This window comes from Symphalangus syndactylus, chromosome 10, assembly GCF_028878055.3.
Source record: "Symphalangus syndactylus isolate Jambi chromosome 10, NHGRI_mSymSyn1-v2.1_pri, whole genome shotgun sequence".
Lineage (NCBI taxonomy): Eukaryota > Metazoa > Chordata > Mammalia > Primates > Hylobatidae > Symphalangus > Symphalangus syndactylus.
The window spans coordinates 116,327,014-116,345,025 of NC_072432.2; the positions used below are offsets into that span (position 1 = coordinate 116,327,014).

Sequence of the window (18,012 nt, forward strand, 5' to 3'; positions counted from 1 at the left end):
ACACCTGAATTCTACCACAGTCCTTTCTTGTGAGACTAGTGGAACAACTCTATCCCAAAACTGATTTGAATGTGACTAGGTCATCAGTTGTGATATGAAGAAAAAAAAAAAAAAGCCAAAGATAGATTTCTGATGAAAAGTCAGCAGACAAAAAAGAAAGAGCATGCGGTTTGGAGTCAGACAGGCCCGAGCCGGGATCCCTGCTCTCCGCAACTCCTAGCACTATCTTGGGCAAGAGACAACTCCAAGCCTCTGTGTCCTTTTCTAGGAGAACGAAGGTTCCCTGGGCCTGACACTTAGAAGGGGCCAGGACATGTTAGTTCTGCCCATAACAGTGATGACCACATTCCGGAGCTGCAGCGGAGCCTCAACATCATCTAGACAAGGGCTTCTCAGACTTCAGTGTGCACACGGTCACCTGAGAATCCTGCTAAATGCAGACGCTGATGCGTAGGTCTGCAACGGGCTCTGGGATTGAGCAGGTCCCAGGCTCTCAGGTGGTGGCAGATACCTCTGGTCCAAGGACCTCGCTTTGAGAAGCAGGGATGTGGTGCAAAGGCTCGATTGTATAGATGGTCCATCCGAGTGTGGAGAAGGGCAATGACTAGGCCACATCTGTAGCCCCTCAGGGGCTTCCTGCTGTATTCAGTGGTAGAGGCCTGTCTCCCTGCCTTTCCAAGAGTGTGCCTGCTGCTCTTCCCTCTATCCACCCAGCTCAGGTCTGAGCAAAAAAATCCCTGGACAGGCAGAGACAGCAGGCTCTGGATGAGATTAAGAGTCCAGGCAAAAAAAAGGAAAAACAAGCAGAGGGAAGGTAAGAGGATGAGCAGATGGCTTGTGGTGGCTCTAGCCAGGGCTGGCTGCAGGATTCACCCTGTTCTTCTGTCCTTGTCTGGGATTTGCAGCGCTGGGATCAGGTCCACAGACTGACAGCGCTAGAAGGGACAGGTGAGGTCCCAGGTGATGTGGCCCAGCTGACCTGACATCATGCAGCTGGCTAGAGGCATGGCTGCGTTTAGAGACCAGGTCTCAGGACTCTTGGGCCTAGACTTCAGTCTCCACAACCATTGTCTTCCTAGAGGTATTTAAAATACATACCAGTACGTGGAATATATATATATGTTTTTTTCGAGACAGAGTCTGGCTCTGTCACCTAGGCTGGAATGCGGTGGCGTGATCTCAGCTCACAGCAACCTCCACCTCCCAGGTTCACGCCATTCTCCTGCCTCAGCCTCCCGAGTAGCTGGGGCTATAGGCACCTGCCACCACGCCTGGCTAATTTTTGTATTTTTAGTAGAGATGGGGTTTCACCGTGTTAGCCAGGATGGTCTTGATCTCCTGACCTCGTGATCCGCCCGCCTCAGCCTCCCAAAGTGCTAGAATTACAGGCGTGAGCCACTGCGCCAGGCTGGGAATATTTCTAAAGGAACTCAGAGTCCAACAACTGCAGAGCCTGGAGTACCTGGCAGCGCACAAACCTGTGGACACACTTGGAAACCATGGGCTGAAAGTCAATGAGGAGTGTATGGGCGCTCAAAACAAAGTGTGTTTCCTGATGTTAGAAGCGTTGGAGGCAGGAAGAAGGGGCGGCAGGCCAGGGGAACTTGGAGTGGAGAATGGCTTCGGGAAATGTGACAGCCAGTGTGGCAGACGCAAGCCCCTCACTTAGGAGGATCCTATCCCCAGGTCATGCAGCCTCTTGGCTCTAAGTGACCCTAGCAACTCTGAACTCCCATCTGGGGCCTGCAGGACGTCCACTGGGCAGCTTAGTGGGGAGGGTGGCGAGCCAGGCCTACCTGTGACAGTCATGCCAGATCCACGCGTGGCGGCCGTTCTTGGGCCGGAAGTCAGACTGGCCATTGTTGTGGATCTGGGAGGAGAAGCGCAGGAGCCGGCGGTAGCCCGTGGTGGGGTTGGTCTGCGCGGCTGAGGCCGAGAGGCAGTTCTCCTCCATGGCACACTGCAGCATGAACATGGGCCGGTCCTCCAGGTAGGTGGTCTGCTGCACCATCTCCGCATTGAGGACCAGGTCAGGGGCGGCTGGGGAGGACGGCATGCTGGTCAACAAGGCAAGAAACCCCTCCCCGAGGCTTCCACTTCTGATTCTTGAGCTGGGACAAACCCCTCTCCTGCCTACCACTACCTTCTGGAATGACTCAAGGGCTCCTCAAGGTTACCTTCTTGTTTAGCAAGATCCTAAATTCCTCTTTTCCTCTGCTGTGAGTCCTCTTTGACAACTCTTCAGTTATCGGTGCAGATGAGCGAGAGGTTAAAATCTCACACACCTGGTCCCAGGCTACGAGCTAAGCACAGATCGTGGTACATTAACAGATCCCGTGGCTCATAAGCACTGAATGTGAGTGATGAGCACATGGGGGTTAATTATATTATTCTACTTTCAAGTGGCTTCAAGTTTTCCATAATAAAATGCAAAAACAACAACAACGATGTGATTGTGCTACCCAGAGAGAAAGAACACCTCTAATACCTTGGTCTGCTTCTTCTGGGAATGATATATTTTCCAACAGGTATAATATTGCCTGTAGATTTATGGTACACTAATACAGTTCCCCTTAAAATACATCTTGACATATTTTCACGTTGACATATATCCATTACAGCACATTCATTTCATGGCTACATATTTAATTCCTAGCTCTAGCTCATATTTTTAGATATATTGGCTGTTTAGAATTTTTCAGTTACGAGCTGTGATAAATACCCTGTAGTAAATCTGTGCATATAACTTATTTTTTTCTTTAGAATATATCTCTGTAAGTGAAAGTGCTAGGAGAAAGCACTGTCTATTTTTAAGTCTCTGATTTCTATTGCCAAATTGCCTTCTTAACAGGTTCTTCCAGGTTCCACGGCACACACTGCTGCCCTATGGGAGAGTTTTCCCCAGGTGCCTGTCTTTTACAATGCTCGATTTACTCAATTAGTGCACTGCACATAGCAGGTGTTAAAAGAATGACTGATGGCTACCATCTACGTTTACTAAACAATTGTATTAGAAGGCTTAGCTTCTTTGCAAAAGGATTGACTGTAGGCTTTACCTTTAGAAGTGAGCTTTCAGTGAGCATTTCTAGTACATAGAAAAATGCCATATATGAATCAGTGATCACAAGATCCTGCCATCTTTTATTTTGACAGGTTGCTTGCAAATTTTTTTTTTTTCCCCTAGACTGCTCGGCAGAATTGCTTGTAAATTTTAAGCAAGCAGAGTCTGTGAGTTTGCTTCCCTCAAGTTCACCAGCACGTGGAGGGAGCTCTGTCTCCCTTCTCCTTCTCCCCCTCCCCCTCCCCCTCCAGGCTTATAGGCTGCAGCAGAGCCCAGTGGGTTCTCAGTAAACCCTGTGAGCTCACTGGCACCTGACAGAGCTGGCATCCTCTAGAGAGCAGATCCACTCGCAAGAATTGGGTGTGGAACCAAAGGGTAGGGAAAGGGTGCACACAGATGGCACGTGGGGTGGGGCATGGAAGCCGTAAATCAGGAGGCTCCCATTTACTGACAAGTATTTCTTCTTGGAGGCTACACCAGGATGCAGCATTGCCCTGCACCGAGTGTTCTGGGCACGCTTATTTTTATGAGGGTGTCGTGTGAGCCTCTTATTGGTTGACAGCCCCTCTGAATACCTCTGAGCTGAGCACGGAGGTCTCCACTTGGGCTCTCCCGCCAGCTGGTGAGGCGAGGGATCATTAATGTACCATGGTCTGTGCTTAGCTGGTAGCCTGAGACCTGCAATCTCAACACCTGCCATGGATTGGGGACTTGGCCTCCTCTGCATCCAGCAGGCAGCAGAACTCCTAGGTGGCATCCTTCCACCTACCCATGGCTCGAGTATTACGATGCACTGTGCTAGGCTCTCTGGACAAAGCTGAGCAAGGCAGAGGTGGAACTACCCTAGACTCTAGCAAGAGAGAGACATATTCAGCACATAATAATTAACTACCGCAACAAGAGCTGGTGGGAGAAATGCGGGGTATGATGGGAATTGTAACGGGAGGAGCCTGTCAGGTGGGTGGTCAGGAGGCTGCTTTGGGAGAAGTTGTGTTTTAGTTTTTCTCTGAAGGAGGAGTGGGGATTCAAGGAAATAACACTAAGGATGAGGCTGGGCCAAAACAAACAGCCTGTGCCAGGCCCCTGTGGCACCAGGGAGGGTCAAAGCCAGTGTGGTGCAGACAATGAGGACAGGAGGGGGTGGCCAGGGAGGAGGCTGGACAACACGAGGCCTGTGCGAGCCCCTGGTCACGGAAGTGCGGTGGGCCCCTTGGGTGGGATTTAAGTGGGACGTGGCCTTGGCTCTGGCTTTGGGGAGGGGAGAGGAGGGGAAGCCACCACAGAGGCACGTGTCACTGTAGGGATCTCCTTTGCAGTGATGCTGTGTGGAAGGTGGTCATCTGGACACAGGCAGCAACAGTGGCAGGGAAAGACATAGAGAAGGTTGAGAAAATACTGAAAGGTAAAAATCAAGAGGGACTGGACATGGGGGTGGTGGGGAAGAGGGAGAATCAAGGAGGATGTGTAGATTTCTAGCATATGCAGTTGGTGGGGTGAGAAGGGTTGCCTGAAGAATTACTTTATTTCCCTGAATACTCTAACATGCATTTAGCCAGAGCAGCCAAGAGCTGTGTTCCTGGCCCCAAAGACTACTGCCCCACTGCAGACACGCTCCCAGTGACGCTTCAGCCTAAGCTGTGGAGCATTCTGAGAAATCTCCCCATGAAACTCATTTTTGGATCTTCCATGAGGATCTGATGGCATCGTTCATCTCATAAATCTCAGTCCTCAAGACAGAAATTCCCTTTCATCTCTAGAGTTGTGGGCTTCTCTTACTCATGAGTTTGTTTCCATCTCATAGGTACTGTTAGTTATATTAATGACCAGTTTTCTCTTTGCTCTGGCTGCTAGGAAGCTCACTGTGAAATTAATGACCTACTTATAATAAATGTATAGAACCCCCAGTACACATTTTTAAAATTAATCCCTCCCTGGCTCCATTTTCAGCCACTACCATTTTGCCAGCACCTGTCTATCTTTCATCTGTTTTTATTTTATGCTACCTTGAATTGTATTTAGGTTTGTATTACCTTAATTTCCTTCTGGAAAAGATGGGATATTGCAAATATAAATAAATTGATAAAGAAAAGGCCCCTGACAGGGGAGTGGCTGTTCCTCTCTGCTGGGATGCTTTCCCCTGGGGAGCTGGTAAGATGGTGATCTTGCCATCTCTCCTCTCACAAGGATGTGATAGCTTGTGATGTCTACCCAGAGAAGCCTGCCCTGAGGTCCTGCTTTGCAAGGGCTAGGAGATGCTAGTGAGTCTAAAAGGGGTTGGTGGGAGACGCAGCTGCTGGGCTCAGTTCAATCCTGTATTCTCCGTGATAGCAGGATGACAGTGCATCTTTGTTTATCAAGCCCTTGCACATATTAATTGTCACACTTGATTTCTAATTTCTAGGGAAAACTACAACTATAGACCACAGAGGCTGACACGCTTTTCCAAGATCAGCCAATAAGGCAGGGTCTGATCTCAAGTTCTCTGGCCAAGGCAGGGTCTGGTCTCAAGTTCTCTGGTCTCAAGTTACCTAGGCCTCCCAATGGAGATGGCTGCGTGTGGGTTTATATTATAAGGCCAGGAAAGGGAGGGCAGGGTTTGGGCTCAGGAGGACAGCATTCCAAAAGGTTGTCTACTGCTCCTCTTCTCTCAGCATGGGAGGGAGGCTTCAGGAAGTGGGTCAATCTGACTCCTGGCTGGCATTCCCTTCTATGGGCTCAATCTCTCTAGGACTCCCAGTGAACCACCAGGCAGCTAAGTGACCTCCAGGGTCTGAAAACAGGAAATGCTCTACAGAGGAGGTGGAGGGAGGAAGCCAACACCCACGGAAGATGTCATTGACCTCATTTAACTGGCATGACGGAGGCACTCTCAGTCATGCAGTCTGCCCTGGGTCACTGCAGTAGCAGTGGTCCTGTGACTGAACCCGGGCTACAGATTGCAGCCCCCCACTCCCGCTTTTCTCCCCACTACGTCATAGTGGTCTGTGGTTGGGGTGGCGGTCATCTCTCTTGCCCCCAGTTTTTCTCCCTTAGGATTTCATTTCACCTTCCTCTATTGCTTGGCTCATGGCAAGGCTTCGGAGTCTCTTGAGGAATAACTGGTGGGACTCTGGTACCCTCGGGAGCCCGGTGGGGAGGGAGGGGAGGAGCTCTCACTTTCTGAGCAGGCAACTCCGGCGCCGTACTGCACTCCGCCCTGGGGGCAAGCCACGTCCTCCCCGTCGTGGCGGCAGTGCGCCAGGGACAGCTCCGTTCCCGAGCACTTCACTCCACTCATGACCACTTTGTTGCTGTTGACATCTCCGTGCCAATACCAGGTCTCCTGGAAGAACCAACAAAACAAATGGTGAGTACATCATCTTGAACTGTCACTTTCTCATATCCTCCTATACACTTGCAGCCTCACAAAAATCCCAACGTTTTATGATCCCATTTTTCGGATGGAGACAGCACAGAGAGTCACCTATCCAAGCTGTGCAGTTAGTTGGTGGCAGAGTGAGTGGGAATCCAGGTCTCCTGACCGTAGCACTTGGACTCTGTCACTCTCTCCCTCAGGGAAGTAGAGCTAAGGTTGTGGTCAAACACTGCAAGGCTGTGTGTCAGGAATGGCAGGTGCATGCAACTCAGGTTGCCCACTCCCTAGTCCTGACCCAGGGCAGACATTGCTAATCAATCACAGCACTCTCTCCTCTAAGCCCCAATAGGATCTCAGAATCCTTCTCAACACAGTGCTCCAGGAAGATGTTACTGGTTGATTGGAAGTGGTGGGAGAGAAGAAGAAATCTATTTGCACAGGTCAATCGTTAGACATGTTATAAAGACAGAATTCTGAATTTAGACTTTTCCCCAGTTTAAAGAGCAATTAATAGAGTAGTTCTGCACAGAAGCTGAGGAGATCCGAGGCTTAGGATGCTGGGATTTATTTGGCCCCTTTGCTCTATGGGGCTTCAAAATACTGTTAGGATTTACTCTTACGCTTCAGAGAAGTTTCCAGCAGAGAAAAATGAGGAGCAGAATGGGGCCGTCAGGTACAGAAATGGGATGAGAACACAGGTGCTGTGTTCCTCAGGTCCCTCGGGCTTGGAGGCTGAGGCAGGATTAGAGCTCAGGGAGGTCTTCTCGGGATCGTCAGAGACAGACCATCAGGATAGGAAGGGCCTTGGAAGTAGTAATATCTAAACTCTCCTGTGATGGTTCATTTTATGTGTCAACTTGGCTAAGCCACAGTACCCAGATATTTGGTCAAACACTATTCTAGATGTTTACGTGAGGCTGTTTTTAGATGAGATTAACATTTTCATCAGTAGACTTTGAGTAAGGCAGATTACCCTCCATAATATGGGCAATTCTCATCCAATCAGTTGAAGATCTTAAGGGGTTAAAAAACAAACAAACAAACAAAAACCTGAGGCCTTCCAAGGAAGAGGCCATTCTGACCACAGACTGACTTCAGACTCAAGCTGCAGCATCAATGCTTCCAGCCTGCTGGTCTACTCTGCAGACTTCAGACTTGCCAACCCCATAATTGGATGAGCCAATTCCTTAAAAGAAATATCTTTCTTCATGCTGTGTGTTGTGAGAGATATACACACACACATATATAAACACACATTCATACATCCTATTGGTTGATAGCACACACACACACACACACAAATACACATTCATACAACCTATTGGTTTTGTTTCTCTAGAGAACTTGACCAATACCCACCTCCATCCTCCAGATGAAAAAAATGGGGACTTGAGAAGGGATGGGGCTTGTAATCCGTGGCAGATTTGGTACAAATGTCAGTCCCAGGCCTATTTCATGACCCCAGCTGAGGCCCAGGTGTCTTAGGAATGAGCTGACCGGGAAGAAAAATATCTGGACAAAGACTCCCTTGAAATGTGGCACTGTTTTTCCACTCTCCTTGGAGATTTAGAGAGTGCCCTGGCTTGTCATAAACAATATTAGCAGAAACACTGCGTTGCCTGGAGAAGCCAAGCTCCCAGAGGGCGTAAGCAGCGATTTCAAAGGCCTGCCCCTTCTGGATGCCGGAATGAGGAGCCATAGGGCAGGGGACCCCAGGCAGCTTCTGCTCAGGGCTCAGGACCTCCCATTGGAGCGACCGGGGACCCACCCAGCCCATGGGAGACAGTCAGACTCAGTGAGGATGCAGGAATTCTCCTCTTCTCTCCCTAAACCCCTTTCTTAGGCCCCAAGAAGGGCCACTGGCGAAGGAGAGCTGGAGTCAGGATGAACAACACAAGAGGAGGGTCTCAAGCATCTTCCTGTTCTGTAAGCTGCTTAATGGAAGTGTTTAGAGCAGGATACTGAGGTCTTGGGATTATTCATTCCATGTCACAGGGAGGACAACTGAGGCAGAGAAGGGTGGCTGCTTTGCCCCAGACCATTACACAGCCAGCTGGTGGGAACACGTCGGGATTAGACCCAGAGCCTCCTATTTTGTTGCTGCTCTGTGATGGGGGCGGGAGGGTGGGAACTAGGACGAGAGCTCAGTTGTTCTCAGCTGAGTCACTCTCTCTTTGGAGAAGGGGCAGTGGGAGGAAGAGCAGCTGATGTGACAAGGCTTGGAGATTCCCTAGCGTGTCAATGGGAGAATGCATTAAGCACAGATGCCAGCGGGGAAATGTGTTCAGACCATCGCGGGTTTCAAGGGAGCAAGCTAAGGTGTTTAGGGGGGGCTGAGACTTGGGCTGGGGGTCACCACCTCCCCGAAGGACTGAGTTGGTTCCTTCTGCACAAGGCACATCAGGACCCCCCAGGATCAGCCTTGAGCCCAGGGTGAACCCCAGTGTGCAGAGCAGGAGTGGACCATGAAAAGCAGAGCCCAGCCCCTCGTTCTGCAGCCGAGAAATAGAGGCAGAGGTGGGAGCGACCTGCCCGAGGACTCAGGCCTGTAAGGAGCAGCGCTGTGGCCAGAGCGAGGCTCCCTGCCTCTGGGTCCAGGGCAACCTGCTCTGTCCTGCCTGCACGGCTAGGGAAGGTAGGTGGGAGAGGGGGGCTGACTGAAGACAGTGTGGTCAGACCGCATGGGGGGTGAATGCGGGGTCTGAGGCTGGGTCTTCTCACCTGGAAGGCGTTGCTGGCGAATCCCAGGCCCAGCTGGCGGCAGACCACCATGGCCTCCACGATACCCCAGTTCTGGCCACACACCATCCCCCACACAAGGGACCCGTTTCTCTCCACCAGCACCTCCACTCGGCCCTCGTAGGGATTACGGCCCCCGTTCAGGCGCAGCTGCAGACACAAAGGAAGGCCACGGTCACCAAGAGGGACAAGGGAGCTTCCCCACTACCTGCCATCAGCCCCGGTGTCCTGGAGTCCTAAGCCAGGTGGTGCTGCCCGGGACACACTCAGATTCAGCAGCACCCTTGGGAGCCCCCAGTGGCAGCGCTGTGCCTAGCATGGTCTTATAGTGAGGTCCCCACCCCAGGCACCCTAAGCAGCTGGGGAGGCCCAGTGACTCCACTGAGCCCCGCAGCAGAAGCTGACCCTGCTCCCCACGAGCCTATCAGTAGGGGGGCTGCTCTTTGGGAGGATGGTGCCCTCGGGACCTTGACATGTTGGAATCCCACAAGACTCCTGCCTGGGCACTGTTCTCTTTGCCACACCCCCTACCTGGCGGGTTCCAGAGCCACTGGCATCTTGTCCCATGGCTCCCCTGCTGGTCTGAGACCCACCTAACCAGCTGCCTGTTTGACAACTCCGCTTGGTATCTCAGAGATCACAAATCTGAACTTGTCTTTTCTCTTTATCCTAAATGACTGGGTGTGGCCATGTTCCGATACAACTTTATTTTAAAAAACAGGCTGGGTATGGTAGCTCATGCCTGTAATCCCAGCACTTTGCCGGGCCAAGGTGGGAGGATCACTTGAGCCCAGGATTTTGAGACCAGCCTGCGCAACATAGTGAGACCCCATCTCTACAAAGAAATAAATTTAAAAAATGAGCCAGGTGGCCGGGCGCCGTGGCTCACGCTTGTAATCCCAGCACTTTGGGAGGCCGAGGCGGGCGGATCACGAGGTCAGGAGATCGAGACCATGGTGAAACCCCGTCTCTACTAAAAATACAAAAAAATTAGCCGGGCGTGGTGGCAGGCGCCTGTAGTCCCAGCTACTCGGAGAGGCTGAGGCAGGAGAATGGCGTGAACCCGGGAGGCGGAGCTTGCAGTGAGCTGAGATTGCGCCACTGCACTCCAGCCTGGGCGACAGAGCGAGACTCCGTCTCAAAAAAAAAAAAAAAAAAAAAAAAATGAGCCAGGTATGGTGGTGCACACCTGTAGTCCCAGCTACTTGGGAGGTGGGAGGATCCCCTGAGCCCAGAAGTTTCAGGTTGCAGTGAGCTATGATCATACCACTGCAGTCCAGCTTGGGCAACAGAGCAAGACACTGTCTCAAAAAACAAACGAATAAAAAACCAGGAGGAGGGGTGGTCTTGGCCACATATCATAGTTTGCTTGGCTCCTGAATCTGCTGTTATTCAAGCCAGAAACAGGAGCAATTCTTGATCTCTCCCACTCTCTTATCTCACATCCTGTCAGTCTTCGCCTGTGAATTTTATCTCTCGTCTCTCTCCAATGCATCCACTTCCCTCCAGTCCTTCCCTACCCTCCCTCATCTCTTTCCTGAGCCAGAGCAGTGTTCCCGTTCTAGGTCCTAAAGCCAAGGCAAGTCTCAGAGGCTCTGGCTGCAGAATGTGGCTGCCTCGTTGCCTCTGGGGCCAGGAAAACACGTGGTCACCAAAGGCACTTCCCAAGGCTCCAAGACGTTAAGGCTAACCAGGCCTGGGATGGCCTCTATGACAGAAGGGTTTGACTGTTCCGGAAGGAATCTGGACACTTCATGCATTGGGGAGCTTATCTCATTTTCTAGAGAAGACTGGGGCGCACAGTGTAGCTGGCATGCAGTTCTAACTCAGCAAAGGACACAGCTTACCATTCCCAGGGCCCCACGTAGAGCGTCAGCATCCTGGAAACCGTGCTGCTTTCTGGTGAGCGGGGTCTGACCTCACCAGTGACAATGGAGCCTACGGGACCTCATGGTCAGCCGGGAGCCTCTGTCCTCACCCTCTCCACCTCCTTACCCAAGGAGGATGCCAGGGAAGGTCAAGCCCTCTCCAAGTCTCTTAAAACAGCCCAGGCATTTCCCTTTTCCTATTCCTTTGGTTCTCAGTGGCAGCAGCACAGTGTCCCTTAAAGAAGGGAGCGAAGTGTGTGGCAGCCCAGTTTTCTGAAGATGAGTAAAGGAAACAGAACGCCTGCAGCCAGCAGAGCATAGCCAGGCTGCACCGTTTTGATAAGGTTGTGGCTAGCTGGTCCTACGCCTGTCTTTGGAGGTGGTGGGGCAGAGGTGAGGTAACTCAACTCAGATGTTAACATGCAAGGAGGCAGGGCCTTTCCAGCTCACACTGCACACAGGGGCTTGGGCCTGCTGCCAGGCCAGGGCCAGGCCCGAAGTTCAGAGGGGGAACTAAACATTGCAAATGCCAAGTGGCAATGTCTGCAGCAGTACTCGCAGCAGCGCCTGGTCACTTCCTGGGTTCACCCCAGAGCTCTGTGGCTATACTTTCTGCGGCCTTAGTTACAGTTCCCTCTAGGTGTCCAGTCCCCTCACCTTTTTCTGCAAGCCCATGGCAGGGGTGTTGCATCTCACACCAGCATCCTCCTCGTGGTTGCAGCCCTGAGACTCAGCGTTGAACTTGCAGTCTATGATGGACTTCTCATTGCCCGTGCACTGGATCTCGTTGAGGTGGATGGGTCCGATCCCTGCAAGGGGAGAATAAACATTATTTATGAAAGCTTTGTTAGGAAGCTTTCTGGAGTGGCAAGAAAGCCCTGGACAATAAGAACATGCCTCTCCCATCCTCAGAACTCTCCCCACTGCCTCTCGTAATCAGCTCAATGACCCAAGCCTCTTCTCCCCAGAGAGAGAACAGTGCTAATTCTCTTGGGATTCACTTATCCCACAAGAGCAAATAAAGTTTGCTACTAATTTGCTGTGTGACCTTGGCCGATCACTCAGCCTCTCTGAATACCAGTTTTCTCTCATCCTTTTTCTAGTCCAAAGGAATTGGACTATAAGTTGTGTAAGTTTCCTTCCCGACTTTAATATTCCACACATTTATGAATCTCAAAGGTACAACTATTGCTGTATCTGTCAGGGTCCCTGCAGGAAACAGATGGCATGTACAAGTTAGATTGAGTTAGAAAAAGGGATTTAAAAAATAAAGGTATGGATGGAGTGAAGGGAAATCACAGAGCACAGTTCAGTACTCAGGAGCTAGTGACACAGGCATAGATACCACACCTGTTACCCTCTGCCTCCCTGCTAGGGGCTGAGGATTCAAAGATGGGTAAGGCAGGCCCCTGCCCCAAAGAGCTCCCAGTTCCTGGGGGAGGCAAAACTTACAAAAAGGCTTGTGATACGACGTGGTCAGTAACAGAGATGAAGGTCACAACAGGTGCTCTGGGGCTGAAAGGAGGGCCCTCGACCCTGCTGGGGGGTTCTGGAGACAGCTGGTATCGAGGCTTACTGAGGCCAAAAACCAACTTCTAGATCAACCCATATTAGCAGGCAGGAGCCAAGTTTCTATTCCCTTGGAAATTCATAAATGATGATGCTTCCAATTCCTTGGAATTTTATAAAATGCATAAAAACGCATCGGTGATGGTGGCTGGAAGCATCAAAAGACTAGCGTGGAAAGGCTGTGACAAGGCATTGATCCTAATCGGAGCCCAGGAAGCAAGCAAGGCCCACAGCTCATGGGCACAGAGACAGTCAGGAGAGAAAGCCCTATGTTGGGAAAGAGCAGAAGGTTCTGTCTGGGAAACAGCTGGGCTGATCTGGTCCAAACGCCCGCGTTCTCCTCCGTCTAGGGAAGCCCTGGCTATCTCCTTCCTCCTGCACTGCCCTCTTTCTGCCTCCATCTAAGGAGAAGCCTGCCTTGAAGAAAAACCTCCATCCTCCTCCATGGTGCAGCTTGAAAGACCTCCCACTTGTCTGAACTTTTGCTTTTTACACATCTTGCTCAAGTGGCAGTGAGCTGGGCAGGCAGCCTGAGATTGAATTCAGCTTGAGGTTGAAGATTAGGTTGAATTTTCTTGGAGAGTGATAAAAGCTTTAGCTCTACCTTCCTCATCTGTAAAAGGCCAATTATAATATGTGCTTTGCCAGATTGGGATTTTTTTTTTTGGGGGGGGTGAGGGGTGGGTGGGTGGGACGAAGTCTTACTCTGTTGCCCAGGCTGGAGTGCAGTGATGCCATCTCGGCTCACTGCAACCTCCACCTCCCAGGTTCAGGCAATTCTCCTGCCTCAGCTTCCCAAGTAGCTAGGACTACATGTGTGCACCACCATGCCCTGCTAATTTTTGTATTTTTAGTAGAGACGGGGTTTCCCCATGTTAGCCAGGCTGGTCTCTAACACCTGACCTCAAGTGATCTGCCCGCCTTGGCCTCCCAAAGTGCTGGGATTACAGGCGTGAGCCACTGCGCCCGGCCCAGGTTGAGATTATGGGGAATGAAGTGTCTGTCAAGTGACTAGGGACTCAGTAAATGGTGGATATTTTCAGTATTATGTCTTCTATATCATCTATTTGTTAGTGTAAGTTATTTCTGATTAAGGTTATTATTTTTTTTTAATCTTGAGACGGAGTCTCGCTCTGTCACCAGGCTGGAGTGCAGTGGCGTAATCCCAGTTCACTGCAACCTCCGCCTCCCTCAAGTGATTCTTCTGCCTCAGCCTCCTGAGTAGCTGGAAATACAAGTACATGCCACCATGCCCAGCTGATTCTTGTGTTTTTAGTAGACATGGGGTTTCACCATGTTGGCCAGGATGGTCTCGATCTCTTGACCTTGTGATCTGCCCACCTCGGCCTCCCAAAGTGCTGGGATTACAGGTGCGAGCCACCATGCCTGGCCTGATTAAGGTTATTTCTTATTTCTCCCACTTGACATGAACTCCTGGAGAGCAGAGTCTTTGTGGAATAAATGCATTCTCCATTCCAGGATCCAAGCTGAAGAGCACTCAAACAATGTTTGTGGATTGCTAAGACTACAGCTCAAGACTGGACAGGACATGTAAAGCCAACTTAAGAGCCTAGCGTGCTTCAGAATCAACTGGTCGGTCTCCTTCTGGCTGAACGTCTGTGTAAACTTGCGTGGCTGTCTCAGACATCTGGGGACGAGGCCCCGGGGGGCAGGGCCTCCCTCCTGAAGCACACATACCCATGGTGCATCCAAGGAAGGGCACAGAGAAAGAGGCCCAGTGTGGCTCACTCTCTTCCTGCCCCACTGAGTTCCATGGGGGGTTGCGCAGGGTGGAAGAGGCTCTGAAGGACACTGAACTGGGCATCTGGCTTCAGCGTCTGGGTGTCTGCGGGCTTCTGGCTCCTTCTGCTGACCTGGGCTTGGCGTTCTGCATCCTTGACCTGCAGCTGTCCCCTACTCCTGGGTTCTGGAGCAGCCCTGAATTGCTCCTCCTCATGGTGCCTTCCCCATCTCCACCTTGGCTCTGTTCTTCTCCACATACAAACCCTGGCCTAGGTGACCACAAGGCTTGAGGCAGAATTAGGGCACAGTGGAAAAGCTGCATCTAACATCATAGAGCAGTGTTGCGGCTTCCATGGGTCCAGGCCAATGAGTGGGCTGAACTGTCAACTAAGCTGGTTATAATCAGACTGTAGGAAGCACAAGAGAACAGAATAGGACATGTCACGGGTTCTGCATGTTGTAAAGCCAAGCTCTTGTTTAGAAAACCTTTGCTGGAGTTTTACATGTCACGTGCATTCCTTCTTGGGGACTGCATGCAAAAGGGTTTTCAAGCCACTGCTGAAAAACTGGGGAGCTGCCCCCTGCAGTACAGGAGCCACCAGCTGCATGTGGCTATTGAGCACTTGAAATGTAGCCAGCCAGTTCGTCTACTCAGAAATGCAGGCAAACTGAGATGTCTGTTAAGTGTAAAATACACACTGGATTTCAAAGACTTAGCACCAAATATGCAAATGATCTCATTAATAGCATTCATATTGATTACATGTAGAAATAATATTTTGGATACACTGGTTTAAAGAAAATACATTATTAAAGCTAATGTCATCTTTTTAAAATTGTGGCTACTAGAAAATGCAAAGTTACATACGTGGTTCCTGTTCTATTTGTTTTCTTTTTGAGAGACAGAGTCTTTGCTATGTCACTCAAGCTGGAGTGCAGTGACGATCATGGTTCACTGCAGCCTACCTCCCGGGCTCAAGTGATCCTCCCACCTCAGCCTTCTGAATAGCTGGGACCACAGGTGTGTGCCACCATGTCTGGCTAATTTTTTAAAAAATTTTGTAGAGGGGGGGGGTCTCACTATGTTGCCCAGGCTCGTCTTGAACTCCCAGGCCCAAGTGATCCTCCTGCCTCTGCTTCCCAAAATCCTGGGATTACAGGCGTGAGTCCTATTCTGTTTCTATCAGACAGCACTGGTCTAGTGTTGGAACTTCTTCATCAAGTATTTGTTCTACTGATCCTACTGATTCAACTGGAACACATTCATTCATTCTTTCTTTACAACATGAATAGCCCTGGAGTGCTGCATGCTGGCAGACTCGGCACTAAGGACACAGAGATAAAGACACAGGTGCTCCCCTCATGTGGCACGCAGCCTTGCAGGGACGTGGAGGCACCAACAGGCAGTTGGGGTCCCGATGTGGGCAGGGGTCCTAAGGCACAGAGCACAGAGCCTGACCAGGACCTCACGTCTATGCTGGTGAGGCTGGAGCCAGTCAGAGCTGCAGGTGCTGTGCGTCCAGCCACCTTGTTTCACAGTGAAGAATCTGAGGCCCAGAAGGTTGCTCAAGGTCACCAAGCAAGCAGGTGGCCGGGCAGGGAGGAGGACTCAGATTGCCTGACTCCCAGTCGTCGCCCTTTCACGCCTCCTGGCTGTGGGTGTGGTCACTGAGTCCATCAGTGAGAGCCAGGGACGAGGGGCTGACCCTGTCTGCTCTGTGACTTGACATTAAATGTGGTACTTTTCCCTTTCTGCCTACTGGAGTTGACCCTGCCCAGCATGACAGGAGATATCAATCATCCACTGCTTCTTTCAAGGACAGCATCAAAAATGCCAAATGCCTCTTTCTCCCAGAGTTCTGCAGGCCCCTGGAAACCTCTGGCTACTCTGGGCAGTGAAATAATTAGGTCACATAGCACACACCCATGATAAATGGAATGCTTATGTCATCGAGGGCCTGTTTATTTCTCAGAATGAGTGGTCTTTGTCCTGTAGGCCCTTGGAGAGCACAAACCCACACGTTGGCCAATCAGTAAATGACTGCAGGGATAGTCAAGATCCAGGGAGGCCAGGTGCAGTGGCTCCTGTCTGTAATCACAGCACTTTGGGAGACCGAGGTGGGTGGATCACTTGAGGTCAGGAGTTCAAGACCAGCCTGGCCAACATGGTGAAACCCCATCTCTACTAAAAATACAAAAATTAGCTGGGTGTGGTGGTGGGCACCCATAATCCCAGCTACTTGGGAGGCTGAGGCAGGAGAATTGCTTGAACCAGGGAGGCGGAGGTTGCAGTGAGCTGAGATCGCGCCACTGCACTGGGTGACTGAGTGAGACTCTGTCTCAAAAAAAGATCCAGGGGATCCTGAGGAGCTCACCGTGCCCAGGGAAGGAGCACTGTTATATGGCCCAATGGAAGCTGCCAGGTGGCATGATGTGACTCAGAGTGCACCCCAGACTCCCAAACTTCAGTGCACACCTGGAAGCTTGCACAGACTGGAGAACAGAGGCAGAGAGACACTCTGAATGTGAACAGGACTGGGCCAAGGTGGGCATAAGGAAGAAGCCCATGTCTGAGAGTTAGAAGACTTGGCTTTCAGTCTTTCTCTGCTAGCAATGAATGGGGTGACCTCAGACTTGTTCTCCTCATCTCTTGGACTAGAAGACCTGAGGTCTCTCCAGCAGTACTGTCCATCATCTCAGGACTCTCTCGAGGCCACTGGAATACGGGCCTCCTTCCGACGTCAGGGGACCCTGTAAGAGCTGACCCGCTGCAGGCTATGGCATTGGTAGGCCGTAGAAAGAACCAACCAATGGCACTAGACAGATGAGCTCCACTTCTAGAAGGAGGAAAGCTCTACGGTCTTTGACTCAGCTGGAGGTTAAGTTCAATGCAGGATTCTAGAATCTCACACAGAAAACCACTTGATGTGGTTTCAGCCCCTGGGCTAGTGAGGGCTATCATTTCTTCCAGGCTGTGATCAGTGACCTCACCACATTCCTTTCTGTGGGGTGATGGCCCAACATCTGACACTATGGAAATATCCCCTCCTCACTGGACAGGCCACCCCACCCCTTGTCTGTAGCCTATTCTGCTTCCTACTCATCCCTTCCCAGCCATAGCAGCCGACGGTCTGCAGCGGCCTCCCTGCTGGTCAACGCTGAAAAGATTCCAGGAAATGACTATGACTTCCCTCGCTCAAGTCACAGTTGTCTCGGGGAGGGCTGGGCACTCCTAGACTGCAGTCTTTTCGGGGTAAAAACTCCTCCTGTTGAATGACCAAGGCTCACAAGGATAAATGGTGGTCGTGGGGCTTCCTGGGGAGCAGAAATGACCTCTTCTGTGTCGTCTTCTAGCTGCAACATCACTTTCCACCAAGGGACCCACTTGAAAGCCTCCCTTCCTTCTGTTTTTTTGCTCACATGAAAGATTTGTTCGGGACAGTTAATAAAAAGCAGGCCCTTTCTCAATTAGTCTGAGGACATCCGGAGGGTGGCTTCTTGTTCCCTTTCTCTGCTGTCAGGGAGGGAGTGTGTGCAGGGCTGCTCCGGGGAGGAAAAGTAAGATGGCATTTGGTCCTTTCATTGCAGAGTGGTTCAGTCTGGCGGAGGCCCTCTCCTGCAGGAGGGGGCCTGAGAACCCCGGCTTTTTTGGTAAGGCAGTGGAGAGCACTGGGTTG

General features: G+C 51.0%; 1 protein-coding gene and 1 long non-coding RNA gene across 4 annotated transcripts in view; one reads left to right on the forward strand and one right to left on the reverse strand.

The window, feature by feature from the left end:
* The window catches only part of LOXL2 (lysyl oxidase like 2), a 103,680-nt gene that overhangs the window by 10,604 nt on the left and 75,064 nt on the right, over positions 1-18,012 (reverse strand). The window contains exons 7-10 of the mRNA XM_055295683.2: positions 11,681-11,832; positions 9,138-9,305; positions 6,218-6,383; positions 1,797-2,040 (exon numbers count right to left, since the gene is read on the reverse strand). Of these exons, the coding sequence (XP_055151658.1) occupies positions 1,797-2,040; positions 6,218-6,383; positions 9,138-9,305; positions 11,681-11,832 (730 nt within the window). The remainder of the gene's footprint in view (positions 1-1,796; positions 2,041-6,217; positions 6,384-9,137; positions 9,306-11,680; positions 11,833-18,012) is intronic.
* LOC129491408 (uncharacterized) lies at positions 6,299-17,806 on the forward strand. Of its 3 annotated transcripts, XR_010113948.1 has the most exons (4): positions 6,299-6,407; positions 8,260-8,342; positions 8,812-9,051; positions 14,072-17,806. It is a non-coding gene; the product is annotated as an uncharacterized lncRNA (long non-coding RNA). The 3 variants fall into 3 exon arrangements; XR_010113949.1 differs by having other exon boundaries at positions 6,374-8,342; positions 14,038-17,806; XR_008660544.2 differs by having other exon boundaries at positions 6,374-8,342.